General features: G+C 41.8%; 1 protein-coding gene and 1 long non-coding RNA gene across 2 annotated transcripts in view; one reads left to right on the plus strand and one right to left on the minus strand.

Moving 5' to 3' along the window:
- Positions 1 to 4,458: 4,458 nt before the first annotated feature.
- LOC129488028 (uncharacterized) lies at positions 4,459 to 19,996 on the minus strand. The gene is made up of 4 exons (XR_010122164.1): positions 19,728 to 19,996; positions 14,987 to 16,596; positions 13,907 to 14,028; positions 4,459 to 4,683 (listed from the first exon to the last, which is right to left on the minus strand). It is a non-coding gene; the product is annotated as an uncharacterized lncRNA (long non-coding RNA).
- The window catches only part of LOC129488026 (myosin-IIIb-like), a 38,293-nt gene continuing 22,681 nt past the window's right edge, over positions 4,643 to 20,254 (plus strand). The window contains exons 1-2 of the mRNA XM_055289673.2: positions 4,643 to 4,792; positions 5,554 to 5,688. Coding sequence (XP_055145648.1) covers positions 4,643 to 4,792; positions 5,554 to 5,688 — 285 coding nt within the window. The remainder of the gene's footprint in view (positions 4,793 to 5,553; positions 5,689 to 20,254) is intronic.

Consider the following 20,254-nt stretch of genomic DNA (forward strand, 5'->3'; position numbering starts at 1 on the left):
GTTTACAGCCATATGTGAAACTACTCATTACAGTGTGATGTTTAAATGTGGGCAGTTCACCACTCTCTTGGAGTGGGGTGGGAGTGGATCTGGAGCTCAGCTGTTCTCTGATGGTGCAAGACCAGCCCCTTTGTTGTTAATCACAAAGAGAGGTCATGTTAAGTGCATCTGTTCTTGTCAAGAGCGATAAAGAGATACAGCCCCTGCCCTTTAGTTTGCTTCCTAAAAAGAAAGAAAAATAAAGGCAAGCAAAACACAATTGTTCTTAACTTCTAAGGTACCCCAAGGATAAAGTAGTCTACTAAATTATCTATCAGGCCAGGTGCAGTGGCTCACACCTGTAATCCCAGCATTTTGGGAGGCCAAGGCAGTGGATCACCTGAGGTCAGGAGTTTGAGACCAGCCTGGCCAACATGGTGAAACCCCGTCTCTACTAACAATACAAAAATTAGCTAGGCGTGGTGGTGCATGCCTGTAGTCCCAGCTACTGGGGAGGCTGAGTTAGGAGAATTGCTAGAACTCAAGAGGCAGAGATTGCAGAGAGCTGAGATTGTGCCACTGCACTCCAGCCTGGGCAACAGAGCGAGACTCTGTCTCAAAAAAAAAAAAAAAAAATTACCTACCTACCTACCTATCATCTCTCTGACAGTGGCCTAAGTAATGAGGAGTTTGGGTATTTCCTAGATAGTTGGTGATGTGTGAGCAAAGATAGGCAAATATTCCTTTAATACCCACATTGCTCTTATTTACTAACTAGGAATATCTTTCCTGGGTGATATCCTCTTCGCCCTGCTAATAACTTGGCATTCCTGGTAGTGGAAGGTTTTGGGTGCCACAGGAATATGGGGGACATCAGAATCTTGCTCTGAGAGAGTACACACTTTGATGAGAAATCCATTTGTGGCATTGACTTACAGAACACTACTACATGCAACAACAAAGAGTGTTGACCAGATCTTTATTTTAGAACAGCTGCACACACAGACACATCTGGGCCAGTAGGACTTCTGATTGGTTTGCAAACTACGTGAGCCTCCCCCACACAGACAGTTGCCTTTACCCACCTCTGCCTAGGTAGACCTAGTCCTCCAATTTGTCTTTCAATGAATGTAGAACTTGTAACCTGAGTAACCTGAATTTTCTAGTCTCCTGAGGCCACTCTTTTATTTCATGCCTAAACAAATGCATGAAGCTCCCATTTTTGGGGACTGTAAGAAGACCAAGTGCCTCTCTGGGGACTTCTGAGGGTCAGAGTTTTGAGGTTTCCAGGTATTGTCCCTCTCACTCCAAACTGCTGCTAATCCTTTATTGGGTCAACCCTGACTACTTCCATGAAGCCCCAGCTCTGCCATGCCCCAAACACAGACATAGGCAGAAGTTCAGTCTACCCTCAAGGTTAACACATTGGCCAGGAGCAGCTTTTTGGCTGCCAAAAGGGCTGCTCCAGCTGCCTCCCAAGACCAGATTATCAGCACCTTTATATGGCTGTATAAGCTGCTACTGTTTGTGATGACTGTTTAATCAGTCCTCAGAGCGTTTGTAGAGTCAAGTATTGATTTTAAAGACAGAAGCCAGGCAATGCTGTTATGCAGTGCACCTGCTCTGTTGCACCTTTATTTAACCTTGTCTGTGGATGCCCAGAGAGTATGTGATGGACATGGTGGCAGAACCTGATTGGTCTGCCTTCTGCTCACCCATCATTGGTGCCCTGTGTAGCTGGACCCTCTGAGTGAGTTGTTCTCATTTAGAGGGAGCAGAGATTGCTGTTCAGTAGGTCTGTGGGGCACTTGGCTTCCATGTGTTTGGTCTTCCCTCAGTGTCTGTCTGTGCCCTTATCTCCTCTTCTTATAAGGACCAGTTGTATTGGATTAAGGCCACCCCATACGACCTCATTTTATCTTAATATCTCTTTAAAGGCTCAGTCTCCAAGTATGGCCACATTCTGAGGTACTAGGGGTTAGAACTTCAATATACGAATTTGGGGAGGGGACATAATTCAGCCCACAACAGGCGGTGTGAGGTGGGGGTGGGAGTGCTTAATTGGTGGTTTTCTTATAACGCTCTGAGAAGGTGAATGTCTTTGGAAGGCCCCAGAAACTAGGGTGACAAGTTGTCCCAGTTTGCCCTGCTCTGAGACATTTAGCAAGGCACGGGACTTTCAGTGCTAAAACAGAAGCAGCTTGAGGCAAACCAGGATGGTTGATCATCCTATCAAGCTCCCATGGAGGGAACAGGGCAGGTGCTTGGTTTCCCAGCCCACCTCAGCCAGAACTGCACCACTTCCCTCTGCTTATGTGTCCGCATGCTAATGAGATAAATTTAACAAAAGAGTTTTGACTCAGTGGCCTCCGAGGTCCTCTCCTGCTGCCACATTCTGTGTTGTAATTTCATTTGCACACATTGGAATTCAGTAGCTGGATTCAGACAAATTCAGTCATGTGTCTGAAACTAATAACTGACTGGAGCAAAACTCATTTCGTTCGTGGTTAAAAGTGACAAAACAAAAAGGGGAAGTGTTTGTTAAGCCTTGTCTATTGTGAGGCAGATCTTGGTGCTGTGCTGTTGTGATGACAGATGATGCTTGCTGAGCTCTCACTATGCTTACTAGATTCTGTTATCCTAATAGCTGCTCTGTGAAGTAGCTAGCAGCTGCCACCCCATGATGCATGTAAAGAAACTGAGGCTTACAGAGATGAGTAACCAGCCCAAATCTCACCCTGGCCAGGGCAGGGCCAGGCTTTTGCTAGCAGTTTGGCTTCAGCACCACTGTGTTCTGGTGCTAAGGCCAGGTGCAGGTATCCCTGCTGATGGGGAACAGGGGCCACATTTTAAGTGTAAGGTATTGACATTTAGGCCGATGGAGTCTCATTCTGGTGCTTTCCTCAGTCTGTCTGGCCTTGACCAGCAAGCATCCCCAGCTGGTCCTACTTTTTGTTCTTATAAAAGCTAAGCCTGGCACAGTGTTCTCAGGTCATCAAGAGGTTTGGGGGATCTCACAGTAAAGAACACTGAATCATACTATGACAAACGTTATTCCTTTGCTAATTAATTCTATTTCAGGTCTTCTGATGACATCAAGGGAGAAGTTTTTGCCAGCATTTCATTCCTCTCCATCACTAGATGATCTCCCCTTTTAAGAAAAGGAGTAACCTTAGGCTGGAGCCCAGGGGCAGCAGTATCTGGCTGGACTTGAACAGTTATTTAGTGTTTTTAATCATCTTTTTGCAGTTAATTTTGATATATGGTATATGATACTGGTTTTACATTTAGGTTAATACTATAAAGTGCCTTTAAAAGACGTTTAAGTGAAAAGGAAAGTTATTTAAAAGTATTTAGTAATTAATAGCACGATGATGTACAGATAACGACAAAAATGTGAAGCATGTGGTGAAAAAGACTGACTTTATAAAAACACTGGCTAGGAGGAAAAGTTGCAGTTCCTGAGAATCTTGAAACCAGCACATGAAAGGCAGGAGTTGTTTGGCCAGCTGAGGATCACTGCCTCAGCCCAGAGTGGGCTTTGCCTGGTCCCTTAAGGTACTGTACTTCTTGTAGGTCCCTTTGTTGTTGTTTTTGTGTTTTGATTGTTATGGTGTTCAGTATTTTTGAAATGCTCTCATCGGATGGGGTAAAGAAAAAAAGTGAATTTTTGTGCCAGGTCAAAAGGCTTTGCTTTGGGAGAATTCAGTGTAGAAAATAACTAGAATTAGAAGTGTAAATTGGAATGCCCAGCATGAGTGAGAAGCCACAGTGTGGGGACTGGATATGGTAGCTCTTGTTGTTGGAGCCTGATTGTCCCTCCCCTGGTGTTTAGAAGCAGACCAGAGATGGGACCTGTCACCCAGCCTGAGAGCAACCGAACTTGGAGAGGATTTTTCACGGGATCAGTTTTGGGTGACTTTGCCTGCCAAGCTTGCTGTTGATGCTTAAACTCCAAAGATCTGTGTCTTTATTAAATAGAGTACTGCTAAGGCAAAGTGAGTTTGCTGCTCCTGGTTAACCCCTCCATGTGATTCCCACACTAGGTATTATTGTATGGATGAGGTCTGACCATGGCTAATGTTTGTAGGCCCCAAGACCTATGCAGCAATAGGTGTTGTACATTGACTGACGCTTGGTACATGCACCAAACCTCCTTCTTAGCAGCCCAGACTTTGTACACTGATGTTGGGGATTAGCTCCCAGTGACTATCAGGGAGCCCTCATCAAGGTTACCATAACCTAGGGACAAAGGTGTTAGACTTACAGTTTTCAGCCACTTTCACTGGCAGCAGCCACCATGCAGCAGCCTATCAAGACAACTGTCCAATCATGACCAGAACATCCTCTTTGGCCGTTTTACTCTCTCCTGTGGTGTGTACATAATTTCCACTTTTAGAATCATGTTTTCAGGATGTTTCAGAGCCATGTTACTCCTCCACTCTATCTTTTATTACCATTTCTTAAGGAGGGTTCAAGTTATTTTTCAAAAAATTTATTTACAATAGAGGAAGAATATAAAAAGTAACACGAGGTTGCTGGTTAAGAAATAAAAATCTTTTTGTTTCAAAAGTCCACTGCCCCCAGTTCTGTGATCTGTTGCACATAACAAATTTTTCTCCCAACCAGGAAACATCTGTATGGATTATTTCACTATAATCCTATGATGCTTGGACTTGAATCGCTTCCAGATCCCACGGACACCTGGGAAATTATAGAGACCATTGGTAAAGGCACCTATGGCAAGGTCTATAAGGTAACTAACAAGAGAGATGGGAGCCTGGCTGCAGTGAAAATTCTGGATCCAATCAGTGTAAGTAACAGTTGTAAATTATAACCAGAATTTGGTGTTTTATGCACACTGAGTTTTCAACTTCTTTTCTTGATTTTAGGTTTAATTTTCATTAAACCTGGTATGAAATCTCAAAATGGGTCATGATTTGTCAGCTTCTCTGAATGAAGGGACTCCACTTGGAGTTAAAGCTTCCCTTGACTTCTGTTTCTTGTCCATTTTACTGTTGTGTTGGTTTGGGACCACTGGGGTCTTCAAATGTTATTCTCTTGCAAAGAGTAACATATTTTATTGCCTGGTCTTTCTGTAAGTTACAAAGTGACCCAGACTTGTGATATTTGATCATCTTAGGCTGACATCTTATTTTAGAGCACCCAGGTTATAATGCTGTAGGCTGTTTTGCACAGTGAGGTTTTACATGTCCTATCCTGTGATAGGTCCCTTCAAGCAACTTCTCCTTAACTGCTTTGAAAATTCAGACACTTTTCAATAAAAAAGATACTTGTGATAGTATTATTAAAGAAAAAAGAATATCATAAACATTATTGATATAATTATGTAATAATAGAAGCTGTAGGTTGTAATAATAGAATGTAATAGTGTAATACTAGAAGGTGTAGATTGATATCTGAATGTCCATTGCTAGATATTTTGAAGATACGGTAATGAGATTGAAAATACATAGTAAATATGTTTTACTAAGTACTTGGGCATGATGTCATATCTGTACCCTTCCTTACACATTAGATTTAATCCAGCTTGCATTTTTCTACCCTGTTTAGGATATGGACGAAGAAATTGAGGCAGAATACAACATTTTGCAGTTCCTTCCTAATCATCCCAATGTGGTAAAGTTTTATGGGATGTTTTACAAAGCGGATCACTGCGTAGGGGGACAGCTGTGGCTGGTCCTGGAGGTAAGAGGCTCCCATTGGGTAACCAGTGATTTGAACAGAGTGCCAGAGGCCAACAGATGCTTTATTACCTAGAGAGTGTTTTAAGGTACACATTTGAGTAGGTCCCTCCTGCATGTCACAGGTACCTCACCAGATGTGACATTCTCCTCCACAGTTCTTACAGGTAGGCCTTATGCTAAAAATATTTTTGTTTCTCTGCTTCAGAGGTTTAATAATCTTTTATTCTAGTACAGGGTGAATATGGGAATATAATTGAAAACATTAATTTTCTTCCCTAACATTTAATTGTAAACATGTTTGAATTGATTGCAACTCATTTTCAAAAATTGTTAACCCAAGGTTTACTTGGCTTGCCAAGTTTGGATTTGCCCACTCACGTTCATGAGTCCTCATTTTAGATTGGGTTTCCTGAGAACTGACTCTGAGAATTGTGTATGGAAAGTTTGTTGGAGAGTTCTTAGCAGAGATAGACCTAGAAAAAAGTGAGGAAGGCAGGATCAGGCAAGGGAGACACTGAACAGCAGTATGGTTATAAGAGAGACTAAGCTGGTCCTCTGGGAAATGGAGAGCTGGGAAGTTTTTGGAATGTTGTCCTGAACTGTATCTCCACATCAGCCGATCATGGGCTGCATGCCACCCCTGGGAAAGAGCGTGACTTCGGGGGAGTCAGTTTTCTGAAGTGGTTGCCAACTCAGGTGAGGGGTGCAGCTGAGGGCTGGGAGCTGTTCCTATTTCTAGCAGCATCCACTGTGAAGACGGAATCTGAAGGGAACAACACTGTATCCACTATAGTCCTGCATTTTTTTCTCCAACAAACCTTCCATACACAATTCTCAGAGTCAGCTTTCAGTTATTAATGGGAATGAATGTGTGCATCTGGGTGCAAAAGAGTCAGTCCGAACAAATACACTTCCCTATGAGACTAAAATGACAAGGAAAATAATGATGGTATATGAATTAATATATTAGGACAGGTCAATTGCCACATTCTTACTAGGCCTACCCTGTTTCGTTCTGGGCTCTGACCCTCTGAACCAGCTCATGTCTCCATGCCTGAGGTCACATAGGTGACCCAGCACTGTGTGGACACAAGTGGAAGCCTTAAGAGAGAAGCACCAGGAGAGAAACCAGCCCTCACTTCACGGTCTGGTACCTCTTGTCCACATGTTTCTGGCTCTGGGAGGGCCTGAGCCTGGGACAATATGTACTGGCTGCCATGGCAACCGTGTTTGGGGAATTCATTTGTTATATTGAAATGGGATAATCTGCAGGGAAACTGGTTTGAATTTATTTCTGTCACATCAGTTGCCTTCCTCAGAATATAAAGATGTAAGGGATTTTGGTTTTCTAATTATCTTTTTTCCTTTAGTTGACTGGTTAAGTCATATAACACCCTTCTTTGGGGTTTTATTAACTCCTCCACCCCCACCCCAAGAATATTAGGATTTTATCTTGCCAATGAAGCTCTTTAACAATGCTATTTGGAAATGATAAAGTACTGTTCCTGGGGTCTCTGATTATATTTGTCTTCAGCTCTGTAAGATCTCTGTGTTTTAAACCTCGTTGTAACTTAGTAATGGAAGTACAGTGACCAAGGAACCTCAGTTTCTGCTCATTTTTAACTCCTGACTAAAAAAGGTTCTGATCAGACATAGAGAACTGAAACTTTCAGGAATTTTCGAGGGCCTAAAAAGGAGCCTTCCCTCCGTGCAACCAGGCAGGCAGGTGGGCTGCTCATACCTGAGGCCATCTGGTGAATGAACGTCCTTCCTGATGAGGAGTGACCCTCAGGCATGGCAACTCAGGTATGGCCAAAGCAGCCAGGAAGTCGCACATGGCCTTGAAAGATGAGAAAGCGCCCAGAACTATGAGCTGAGCCTTGTGCAGGTGCTCCCTTGCCAACTGTTTTTAGCTTTTTCAGGGTGACCACGATAATGAGGCTGCCCTGAGACACTGAATTATTCATACCTCTGCAATACAATATGCTGTCATTTATGACTTTTGCTGGTTGTTTTGGTCCATGCCAAAGTGGGTGATAAGAGATGCTGGATGTCCTCCGTCTTTTCTGTCCCAGGATGGGCAGTCTAAACCAGGCTGCTAGATGGTCATGTGCATTCAGTGCCTCCAATAGTCTTAGGGAAACACAGGAATTCCTAGACTCCTAATACTGGCAGAAGCCTGTCTGTTCAGTCCCCTAGCCTTCAGATGAGGGACAGAGGCCCACAGAGGTGAGTAACATGCCTATGGTCACATAATTGGTTGCATGGCAGAACTGGAAGGAAAAGCACATTTTAGCACATTTTCTTTCACCATGTGCAGCTGCTCCTCTGATGTTATCCACTGGGTCATGGAAACACAGATGTGAAATGAAGTCTCTAGCTGGGATCGTAGCACTTCCTGACCACACACACAGAGCTGGATGACAACGACAGTCCACATAGTACCCTGTTTTGTTCCCTCTGCAGCTTTTTAAGGCATGCTTTAGGGGACTCACACAAAAAAATTATGATCTGTTTAATACTGTTCTCCTCATCTTGTGTATTAAGAATAAATTTATGTTGCCTTTGCTCTTTATTTGCCTGACTCGATGAAAGGACGAGTGAGAAGCTATTCCACAAAGCAATTCTAGAGGATAGAAAAATGTTATTAATAATCCCCTTAAATCACGACAACTCTGAAAACAAAAGCAAATAAAAATGTCATTTTCTGAAATTCATTACTAATTGTTAGTAGAAAGCAAACAAAAGCTCTCTTTCATGATAGACACCTACTATATTGGAAAGATATGGAGAGAAAATACGCATACATGATAGTGTTTTGGAAAATCTGTGAATGCATTTTAAGTGAATATTAAATTTTTAAAAATCTGTAAGTCCGTCTTTCACCTAAATGATATACATATTAATAAATTAGACCTTTAAGAAAAACATGACACTCAGAAAAAATACCTAACATGTGGTAGCTAAGGCATGAACTATAGTTTCTTTTTCCTTTTAGTGTAAAATCTTTGGCAGGTAGAAACTTAATTTCTGCCTGAATCAAGTGTTCCACTTAAAAGAAATGGTTTGGAGTACTGGTAAATGAGGCTGGAAAGTAAAACAAACAAACAACTTTGTTCTTTAAACCATGTATGAGAATTAGTTTTACATCTTTTTTTTCCCTTCAGAGATCTCGGTATAAGTTCTGTATCTAATATGTAGAACCAAAGCAAAAGGGGGCGGGGGGGAGGGAGGGAGAGAGACAGAGAGATAGAGAGACAGACAGACCGATGGACCTTTGTCCAGGTTTTGCTTTTATCCAAGGCCCTAGAAAGTATAATCTAGACCTGAATATCACCGGAAGTGTTATACATCGAACCATTTTCACCTGTTGATACTGTGGCATGAATTAAGTTTATCAGGTTAACTAATCAGGGTCTTAGTCATACTCTGACAGGCTCAAATGTAGGACTGGTGGATTTTGATTGACCAGAAGTGGTTAGAAAGTACTGCAGCATTGAACACTGACTTAGTGGGTTCTAGAGTGAGAGACATTGGAATGCTGGGAGCCAGGATGAAGGCACAGAAAACTTGAGACTGGAAAACGGAAGGACTTTGAAATAGAACAGCATTACATCCTACAAACATATACTATATGTGTTCAACAAAAGAGAGAGAGTTAAGAGGCTGAGGCCTGGGAGTGATTCTGCCTGCTCTTGGCTCTATTCAATAAGGATGTGCCCCAGAAAGAGAATGAGATGGGAGGTCACTCTCAGGGCCCACTTCCCTCTCATTGTATGAGCGTCTCTCTGCTCTGATAGAAGCTCTAGGGTTTCAAGTGACATAGTTTTCATTGGTCTTGTGGCAAGCCAGTGACTTTAGCTGACTTTCATTAAAATAAACATGATTTGTCCAACACCAGAGTTAAAAATGTGCTGTTCTGGAATTACTGAGAGGTGGACAGTGTCCAACATGATACTTCCTAAGGGATTTTCTAAAGTAATTTTGACTATCTTTGACTTTTCCTTTATGTTATCTGTAGAACCCAACACGCTTAAAAGACAAAGTCTACTGAACAAAGGGGCACCAAAAAGAAATTCCTCTTAATTCTGCAAACTGACTATGTCAAAGCAGCATGCTAGTACAGAATCTACTTGAACGTTGGAGCCTGGGTCTGGTGATTGTGTTGCATGGACCATTCTTTAATAATGTGGAAGAAAGTTGATGGTTTATTGAGCAAGGAACATTTTATTGCTTGAAATGATGACTGTCTTAGCAAATGCACATACTGTAATTGAATCAATATTCAATAACGTTTTGGAAAATAGATGTGGAATGTAAATGATTTTTCTATTTTTCTTGGTTTGGAGCAAAATGCTCATTAAATTCTAGATGCATTCAGCTACCACATTTCCTGAATGCCGAGGGCATAGGGAGGAACTGCAGGAATGAAAACACATTTCTGTATTTGAATCTGGTGGCTGGCAGAGTGGGCGAGAATAAAGGGCTGATGTGTCAACCCTCAGGGCTGGGGTGGGAGGCTTGGTTGCCTTCTTACAATTCTAAAGGGATTATTTTACTTGATGCATTTAAATATAATTCTTTTTCATGCTTTTTAAAATGTTCAACCCATTTCACTGAACATTTATTCTGATTAGACAATTGTCAGTGTACACCTGATTTTTTTTTAACATCCAAGTGCCTAGTCTTTTTTCTATAACCCATAGGCTGCCCTTGAAAACCTTGCTGGTGGGCTTATCAACTTCACAGGACAGCTTCCTTTAAAAGTGTCCTGAGCAGTTTAATTATATGTTTCTTTGAGTTCTGGGAAGTCAGACAGCTCTTACACTCTGACATTTTGTGAACAAAAAGCACTGGCTGCTAAGATTCCTTTGTTTTTAAATCCATAGCTGAGTTTTGATCCTGCTGACAAATAGCTACTCTTAATCCCTTCATAGGTTCTAGAGATACAAATAAAGTTTATAAGTTGGCTACCTATATAAAATATTGCTGAAGAGGCCTTTGTTGCAAAAATGGCCACACTTAAAGTAGGGCAGGGAGAGAGACCAAAATGAGGTGTCAGGGGAAAATTCCAGGGTTGCATTTTCTGGGATCATCACTCAGCATTTAATTTAAAATTTCTCTCAGTAGAATTTTAATAGCATACTTGCAATGCAAGAAAGCCTGTGCCTCCCTGAGATGTGAGCCAGGGTGTGGAGTGGTCCTGATGAAGGTTCTATCATGCTTTGCATCCCTATTACTGCCTTTCCCTTAGAGGAGCCAAGACTATTGATATTTTCCTAATTCTCACAGTTTCTCTAGACTCTGTCTCTTTTTCACTTTTCACATGTGGCTGGTCAGAAATTTCTGTCATTTCTATCTCAAAAAAAGTCTCCCAAATCTCTCCCTCCCTTTTATCCTCATGACTTTTTGACCCTGCCTCCCTTGATTACCTCAATATCTTCTAATGGATACTCCAGCTCCTAGTGTTGTCTTCTGTCCCTCCTCCAATCTGCTGACCAAGTCATTTTTCTAGAATGCCAATCTGAACATGGAGACCTCCTGCCTAAAATCTGTTAATAGTTTCCCTTTTTTATCTAGTGATATATCATGGTATTATAATATACATAGAATATTATATGGGTAGTATACAGGTATATATTATACGGGTAGTATATGGGTAGTATACATAGTATATTATAATAAAGCCCATACTCCTTAGCAGGGCATACCTGTCATTCCCCGTCATCGGCCTTCCTCCTGATCTCCCTGCCCCAGGATTCTGGCACCCTTTATCTCAACAGTAGTAGAGTATTTAGAACTCATCACACACATGTACACTCACATGCACACTCCCCCTCATTCTTTCATGCCCCCTACATTTGTACAAGATGTCCCCACGTTCCTTTTCACAGAATCTTCTTTCCCTTCTTGTCCACCTGCCCAAAACCCATTTGTCCTTCAAACTCATTGTAAATGTTACATCCTCTGGGAAGTTTTCCTAGACTGTCCCCTCTTTGCCCTCCCTCAGCAGAGTTCACCCTTCCTTCTTTGGTGCCACCATACTTCCTTAGGCACAGGTCTACTTCCACATTCCACACTATAATTACTCGTATGTCCATTACTGGGCAGTGACCTCTCTGAGGCTAGAGATTGTGTCATATTCATGATTAATAGGTAATAAACTGGACAATCATAAAATACTGAGAACAAAGAGGTGCCTTTCTTCTCAATAACTGAACTAAACTGGGTTCTTGAGCCCCCAGCCTGACGAAAGGAGGCAACTGATTCTAACCCATTTTGTTAAACTTAAGTCCAGTTGAGTGACTTCTTTGTGGAGTGGCATATTCCAGTATTTATATCCAATTTTCACTGTCCAGTTCAAGGCTTAGTCATTTGGGTAAGTACTCAGTTTTTTAGGGCCTCTTCTCTCCCTCTTTCCTCTCCCTTTTCCCTGGGTGGCATCTGGATCTGGGTACAAGTAGATGCTTACATAATGCCATGGTAGTGAGGGCAGAGCCTTCTGAACTGTATGGTAACCACGAAGTCCTTGTGATAATAAAACTGTATTTTCTCCCTTTGGTATCTTTGATGTTCCTGGTCTCTGACACTCCTGTCATGAGGTCCTCACGTTCCTTGTCTTTTTATTTAAACTCTAACCTTATCCCTGTCCCCAAACAGAGCATGAAGTTTCGAGTGTCTTACAAGTTGTGAGCAGATTGTAGAAAACTGTTATTGTAATCTCAAGCGTGGTCTGCCTCACCATGCCATACTTTCATTTCACTTGACATGGACACCCCTTCTTATCCAGAGGTCTCCTCTTAGATTTCCAAATGGGAAGAGGATCATAAGAAACTGAAGTTTCTATTATCATTACCCACTTACACAGACAGCCCCCTCCCAGAGGGAGCATCCTCATTCTAATCTTGTCCTCTTAATCTCCCCTAACTCCATAAGGACTCCTCTTTTTTTTTTTTTTTTTTAATCAGGTGAGGACTTCCCTTATGTCAAGTCCTGGGTTCTTTCCTGGTCATCAGTGGACTCTGTGGTCAATTATCCAATTTTTGTTTCTTGATATGTACAATATATTTTGGGGAATTCTGAAAACATTATTTTGTCTCTCTCAAAAGCCTAGGTTTTAAGACTGTTCTATGAATTATGGCACCTAAAACGCATTCAGTGCTCAAGAGGGTATTAGACTGAATACTGAAAGTTATTTGTCCTTTCAGAGTCATGTGAGCCATAGTTAGAATCAAAAGAATATGGAATCCTTTGGAAGACATTATGCTGGCATTTAACATTTGGGCCACCATCAGAGCCATGGATGTTGAGTTGCAAGTTAAACCTGAAATTGGCAGACAGTGGATTTCAGGGTCACTTAATATAGTCCCAAACTCATGGAATAATCATAGCCTTCAATGCATGTCATTGCTTTTAGGGTCCCTTCTAAGTCATTCTAAGTCATTCCTGAGATAGTAATTTTATGCTAGTTTTAAAGATTCCTTAATTCTGTATTAAATTTTTAGCCACATACTATTGTATGGTAAAAACATGGGCAGATTCAGTTCCAGGCTATCTTGATTTTTAATATGTGTGCAAGGTATCTGCCAAGTATGTAGCAGGGACTGATACACATGTCAAGTAAAAACATCTGTTCACCCTTTATTAAAATGTTGCAGAGCCTCATAATTAGAGTTGAATAGACCCTAATGTATTATTATCTTGATAAAAGTAATCTTCTTTTAGGGAAGCTGTTAATCTGTGCTTCCTCAGGTTTCCTTGCTTAAGAAAAGCCAGGCACAGTGGCTCACACCTGTAATACTAGCACTTTGGGAAGCTGAGGTGGGTGGATCACTTGAGCTCAGGAGTTGGAGACCAGCCTGGGCAACATGCAAAACCTTGTCTCTACAAGAATAAAACAATTAGCTGGGTGTGGTGGCATGCACCTGTAGTCCCAGCTACTCGGAAGGCTGAAGTGGGAGACTGGCTTGAGACTGGGAGGCAGAGGTTGCAGTGAGCCAAGATTGCACCACTGCAGTCTTGCCTAGGCAATAAGAACCAGACCCTGTCTCAAAAAAACAAAACAAAAACCAGACTGTCCCCCCGCCCCCAAAAAAAAAAGTAAGTTGACTTAAGCAGCCACAATGCAGGGGATCACCTGCTGTTCACTAGTTAATTATTTCCCAAATTGCAGACTAAGTGCCAAGAGGAAACCTAGGGCTTTAAAGTAGGGATTTTACCTTATAAGGTCAAGGATACTGTTGCAGAACTTTCTCCTTAATTCAGCCAAAGCCGGGTTCTTGTCACATGACCAGAAAAGATCAGGTTTGCAGACACATAGAAGGGTGAGGAGCAGAGTTTACTGGGCAAAAAGGAAAAAAAAAACTCGGAAAAGTGAGATGGAGCCCTGCTAACAGGCCCTCTGCCTCACCGACGTATTCCCAGGTCACCACATGAGCCGAAGAGAGCAGAGTCCTCCCGTGCATAAGGCAGGGATTCCCCATGGCTGTAGCTCCACCCATTTTCCCCAGTGTGCCTGTTGGCTCTGGTCTGCTGTGGGCTCCGGTCTGCTGTGGACATGCCCAGACAAGCCCTGGGCAGGTTCCCTCATCTGCACAAAAGCAACTGATGTAAACACTTGTAGGGCGGGTTAGAGATTCTCCAGGGACTCCTTTTTATTTGCCTGGGCGTTTGGCTGTCTCATTCCCTCATCTAAAGAAGTCCATCTAACTGCCATTAGAATAAGGATAAGGGTAAGGATGAAGACTACTCTTAACTGCTTCCTGCTGGCAGGGGGTGCTGTTTTGGGAAAACAGATCTCCCTCAGAGGCCTATCTAAGGGTTCCCGGCCAAAGGGGCCATCATCCGAGGCTCCAGTTGCATGACCATTTGGAGTTTGATGGCATGAAGCTGAGAAAGAGACAAACTGGGTTATTAGAAAACATGTATTAAAACAAAGCAGGGGCGGGGGTAAGGATAGCTCAAAAGTCTTGGGGCCTTTTATGTTTGCATAGGAAGAGGGAAGCCAAAAGCCCAACTGGTAAAAAACTTTTGCCCTTCTGTCAGCATGTCAGGCTTTTGGGTTCCCTTCCCCTGAGCCCAATCCTAAGCCAGGCAGTCTAATGTTTGGGAAATTAACTCTTCCTAGTTTGGAGGATGCATCTGAGGGGAGTGTCCCATAGTACAGAGAGACAGTTACCCACCCGTGAAGAGAGGAAGAGAAAGAAAAAAAAAAAGGCTTTTTTTTTTTTTTCTCAAAGGAGTCCCAGGGGTTCAGGATGCATTCAAAAGGGGCAGACTGAAGATGAATGGCTACTCACCTAGAAAGAGGAGAGCAAGGCATCCCTGGTTCCCTTCTCTTCCTAGCAAATACCTGGGGTACATGAGGGAGAGAAAGTGAGCCTTTCCTCTTTCTTTTCCTCCATCCTTGTATCTCCAAGTTCCAGTGACTGCGACAGGGTACTGCCCATGCAGTCAAAGCGGCTTTCACCCTTGTTAAAAGGGAGTCTAGGGGATGGGAGTATCCACTCTTACCCACGTATGCCCTATCTCCTCTGCTGTCAGTAGACTTTGAATTCCCTAGACCTCATTTATGCTGTGGATAGTATCATGACCTTTATCCATGAAATGGGAAGCTTGGCTTAATTGGCAGGAAATCAGTCATGTTCACCTGTGCTATGCCTTTTAACTTCCATTATCATCTACCTCTGGATCTCTCAAATCCAGTTTTCTTTCCTAGGGCTTTGACCTGAAGCTTGGAATTGAGTTTGGGACAAAAATGTGCCTCGCAGAAGGGGTGTTGCATGGACTCCTTATCATAAGCCAAATGCTAAGGTGAAGCTGTGGAATTGAGTCCTCCTCCAACAAGGGAGAGAAAAGGATGTCTTGTGACATGCCCAGATAACTGGTGGCTGTAGTTATGCTTGCTAAGATCTGGGTGCATGGGGCTTGGCTTTGGTTAGCTCCCTTAGTCTTACTTTCCCAAGAAGAAAACCTCTGGGTGATGGGTACCCTATTTATATCCTATTTTTTCCCATCACCTGGCAGGATTTGCAGGATAATTGCTCAGAACTAGAATTTTGATCCAGGTTTTTACATCACCTAGCCCTTTTATTCTTTCTAAGGTGCAGCTGGAGATTCCTGGTTGGTTCACGAGAACAAACAGAGCTAGTCTAAAGTGTAGGCAAAAACTTAAAAACAACTAATGAGTCTAGAATTTAAAGACAAATGTATGGTAAGTTTTGAAACATAATTTCTCTGTCTCCAGTCCTCATTTTTTGTTAAAAAAAAAAAAATCATGATAAGACTGAGTTGCTGGCAAAATAGACTTTAGTCTTATATTTGACCTGATTATTTGCATAAAGTACAGCAAGAATAATTTTTCTACATAGGGCCTTTTAGATTGGCTTTGATGGAACTCTGTTCCACAAGAAATTTCAGATAAGACCTTTTAAAGCTGAGCACAGCCATGGGTTTGTGTCCTCAAATACCTGTGAGTTGGGTGATCCTCTCCTCTTAAGGTCCCAAGATAAACTTAGAGCTCCTGGTCCTGTCACAAAGTAGCATTCTTTACTTACCACAGGTCAGGAACCCTATACAGGTACTGTGTAGATAAGGGTATCAGACCAGTTTTCCCAAGGGGCTTTTATCAGCTCTGCAAGTCGAGCTTGGCTCCTTAAAGGGAAGCATACCCTTCCAGTCCAAGCCTTGGTAAAACAGTTTCTCCAATTGCATCATACTGCAAAAGAAAATGGATTCTTATGGCACTGATGCAAACAACTACATTGCTATAAGTTAAGAATACTCACAACTAGTTTCCAAATTCCGGGGAAGCCAGGCAGAGAGAGACATATATGCTCCAAATTTTGTTCACAGGAGTATACCTTAATCATTAAAGGCTGTAAATAGTTCAAAATAAGTTTCCTTGACTCTGAAAAACAAAACAAGGATCAGCAATATTCCAAGCAAAAATCAAAAAGATAGCTTCAGTTTTCTGTGAGTTCAGTCCATTTAGTTAACTCTTGTTTGATATTCATGAACATTTCAGCTCTTTATGAGTCCTGTACATTTTTCCTTTTTTCCAATGTCACCATCTCCAAAGTTATCAGAAACCTGTATTTGAGAGCACCTGTCAGAGTCCTGTGGCACCTGTCAGAGTCTGGTTTATTATAAACTATCTTTTGAAAAGGACCAAAACAAGACAGCAATTGTTGGGAACAAAAAAATTGCCCAGGGTAGTTACAGTTAGAAACACAATTGACAAAGAAGTTTGGTTATCTCTCTTCTTCTCAAAGAAGTTTGATTTACAATAACATAACAAACTTAATTATGATTGATAGCATATACATTAGACATTAGAATTTTTAAAATCCCATACAATTTTGGAACATATATTAATATTCATCAAAATATAACCTAAATAAGGTTGAACACCATTTTGACAATTCCATGTAACTAAACATGTCAAACGATCCCTTTTACCTCTCTTTTGGATACTCCAGGGCCCTCTGTAGCATCCAAAAGCTAGGTGTCAGGAAAGGCAATTTTGAAACTGAAGTTTGATTTTGGGAAGTCTGTTAAATATGTTGGTGATTTAAAACACTGAAATAGAATTCGAGATTACCATAAGTTATTTATTTTGCCAAATGATGACTCAGAAATTTAAAAAAGCAAAAACCTTTTATAACCCTTTACAAATTTTGCTAAAGAGCAGATTAGTGCCTTAAGCGTACCTTGTTGTGCTTTTATTTCAATGCTCAATTTACAGAAAAACTATGTAATACCCTTTTGAATTTAGTCAATCTGTTCACACACTGAATTTTTGCAACATTAATTTTTACAGTCCTTCCATCATTTGTTTAAACTGTTAGCTTTATTTTATCTAATTCAAAACAATTCTTTAAACCTAGGCAAGAATTTACATTTCCATGCCCTCTTGTAATCTTTTACTAAAAAAACGCATCTTACTGTTCCTACATACCTTGCATGTAAATCTATTTCCAGTAGTTTCAATTACATGTTATAATGGTAACCCCTAGCAATTTTAAGTTTAATGTAAAACCTGGTAAGTTGTTTTAATTATGTGCTAGGTTCAGGCAAGGTTTGACTCCTTCCAACATAATTAAGGGTGTGGTTAATCCCATATGTCCCCAGGCCTTACCAATTGTCAAGCTGGCAAGTTGAAAAGTTCTTAAAAACCAAAAAGGCAGTTTATAACCTTAAAACATTTAGCAAACCTAGTATCTGACCTGCACAATTTAGTTCACTTGTCTATATTTGACAACATCTGCATTTTGCCAATAATCTTTAAGGCTCTTTTTATTTCTCAAAGATTAAAGTCACATGAACTAAAACGTACCACAGCTTTAATCTTCCCTTTGAAAAAATATTTGATCCAAGCACTTGTCGTCCATTAGACCAATTAATTAGAGCTTTTCTATAGACATCACACACACAACACATATGTAACTACACAGACAGGCAGAAGAAAACCCAGCAGCCATAAGATTTTCATTTGCCCATCTCCTATTTGGATTATTGGCCTCTGAGTGGAGCCCTTTAAGAGACAGGGCTAGGAAAACATGCAGCTTTTAAGGCCTAATAAACAGGCATGACTGGGAGGCAAAAATAGAGTTTGAGAGGGATCTATCCACTTTTAATTCCTGGTGTTCCATGAGAAAAACAGGTTTCTTCCCAAAACGGAGTGGTGCCTTGTCTGTTTTTCCCAAGGAGTCCCATGGCCCTAGGAGTTATCTTAGGGCCTGCCATGCATGCATTGAGAGTGGCAAGGCAAAATGGAGAAAAGTAATTTAGTCAACTGAGGAAAAGCCTTTTTCCAGCAAAGCAAGATCCCAAAAGAGGAAAAAGCATAAAGGCCTTTTAAATAAATCATAACTTGGACATCCACTTTTAATTAAGCTGAGCACTCTCTAAGAAAATCCTTTTAACTCCCTTATTACCCGATTTTAGCCATGCCAAGCAGCTAGTATTTCTGGCTTTCAAACTTTACTAAAGGTAACCTCACAGCTGAAACCAACAAGCCTCACTTAAGGTTATGATTTCACTGTGAGCGTATGCGGTATTTTCGAAGGGGATAATGGTAAGCAATTCTTACAAAATTTAGAACCTTTAAAGGTAACCCAGAGAAAGGAAGATGTAAGAAAAAGCCTAGACGTTGTTCATGGTGGGGAAGAGAATCAGCAAATGGCAGAAGTCACACAGATATTAGCCGGAAAGTACTCATTTCCTAAGCCAGGATTGAACCTAGGCATCATTGTGAAATGAAAGTAAAGAAACATTGCTACATGATTACAGGTCACAATCCCAAGCACATAAAACAAGATGGAGGCCTGCAGCAAAGTTTGCTGTTGACCATACAGGAAGTCATGCAAAGCACACCAGATTGGCTACAGCTTAAGACCAACCTCACAAATCCTTTTTCATAATGAAAGCTTTACAGAAAATGTAAACACTGATAGTTGGGGTCCTGGCCTGGTAAAATGTTTTCTTAAAAAAAAAAAAAAAAAGACGGCTGGGTTCTGTCGCTCAGGCCTGTAATCCCAGCACCTTGGGAGGCCAAGGCAGGCAGATCACCTGAGGTCGGGAGTTCGAGACCAGCCTGACCAATATGGAGAAACCCTGTTTCTACTAAAAATACAAAATTAGCTGGGTGTGGTGGCGCATACCTGTAATCCCAGCTACTCAGGAGGCTGAGGCAGGAGAATCACTTGGACCCGGGAGATGGAGGTTGCGGTGAGCCGAGATGGCGCCATTGCACTCCATCCTGGGCAAAAAGAGCGAAACTCCCTCTCAAAAAAAAAAAAAAAAAAAAAAAAAAGTCTGGCGGAAGAATCTCTTATTTTTATGCCAATGAGTTTCTCCAACAGGGAGAGAAACTTGGGAGCTGGGGAGCCACCAGTTTGCCCATCCAGCCGACATTCCTGACCCCCAGGAATGACATGGTGAGGGGGCAGCATAATTTCTCTACCCTCAGAAGAAGTCCAAGGACAAAAAGGCTTAGAAGCCAAAGGAAAAAGACTTTTTGGTTTGCATGTTACTCACCTTTCCTCAAGCCCCATGTCTGGATGCCAAAAATGTTGCAGAACTTTCTCCTTAGTTCTGCCAAAACGGGGTTCTTGTCACATGACCAGGAAAGATTAGACTGGTAGACACATAAAAGGGTGAGGAGTGGAATTTATTGGGAGAAAAGGAAAAAAAGAAAGAACTCAGCAAAGTGAGATGGAGTCCTGCTAACAGGCCCTCTACCTCGCCGATTGATTCCCAGGTCACCACAAGAGCTAAAGAGAGCAGGCTACTCCCCTGCATAAGGCGTGAATTCCCCGTGGCTCCACCCATTTCCCCCCAGTGCTCATGTCCGGCTCCAGTCTGCTGTGGAGATGCCCAGACAAGCCCAGGCACAATTGTTGCCTAATCTGCACAAAGCATCTGATGTAAACACTTGTGGGGCAGGTCAGAGATTCTCTGGGGACCCCTTTTTATCTGCCTAGGCGTTTGGCTATCTCAGTAGCTTTTAGAATCTGGTGAAAGCTCTGCATTTTCTCCCCAGTAAACTGCAAGATGCATACACA

This window comes from Symphalangus syndactylus, chromosome 8 (assembly GCF_028878055.3).
Source record: "Symphalangus syndactylus isolate Jambi chromosome 8, NHGRI_mSymSyn1-v2.1_pri, whole genome shotgun sequence".
Classification (NCBI taxonomy): Eukaryota; Metazoa; Chordata; class Mammalia; order Primates; family Hylobatidae; genus Symphalangus; species Symphalangus syndactylus.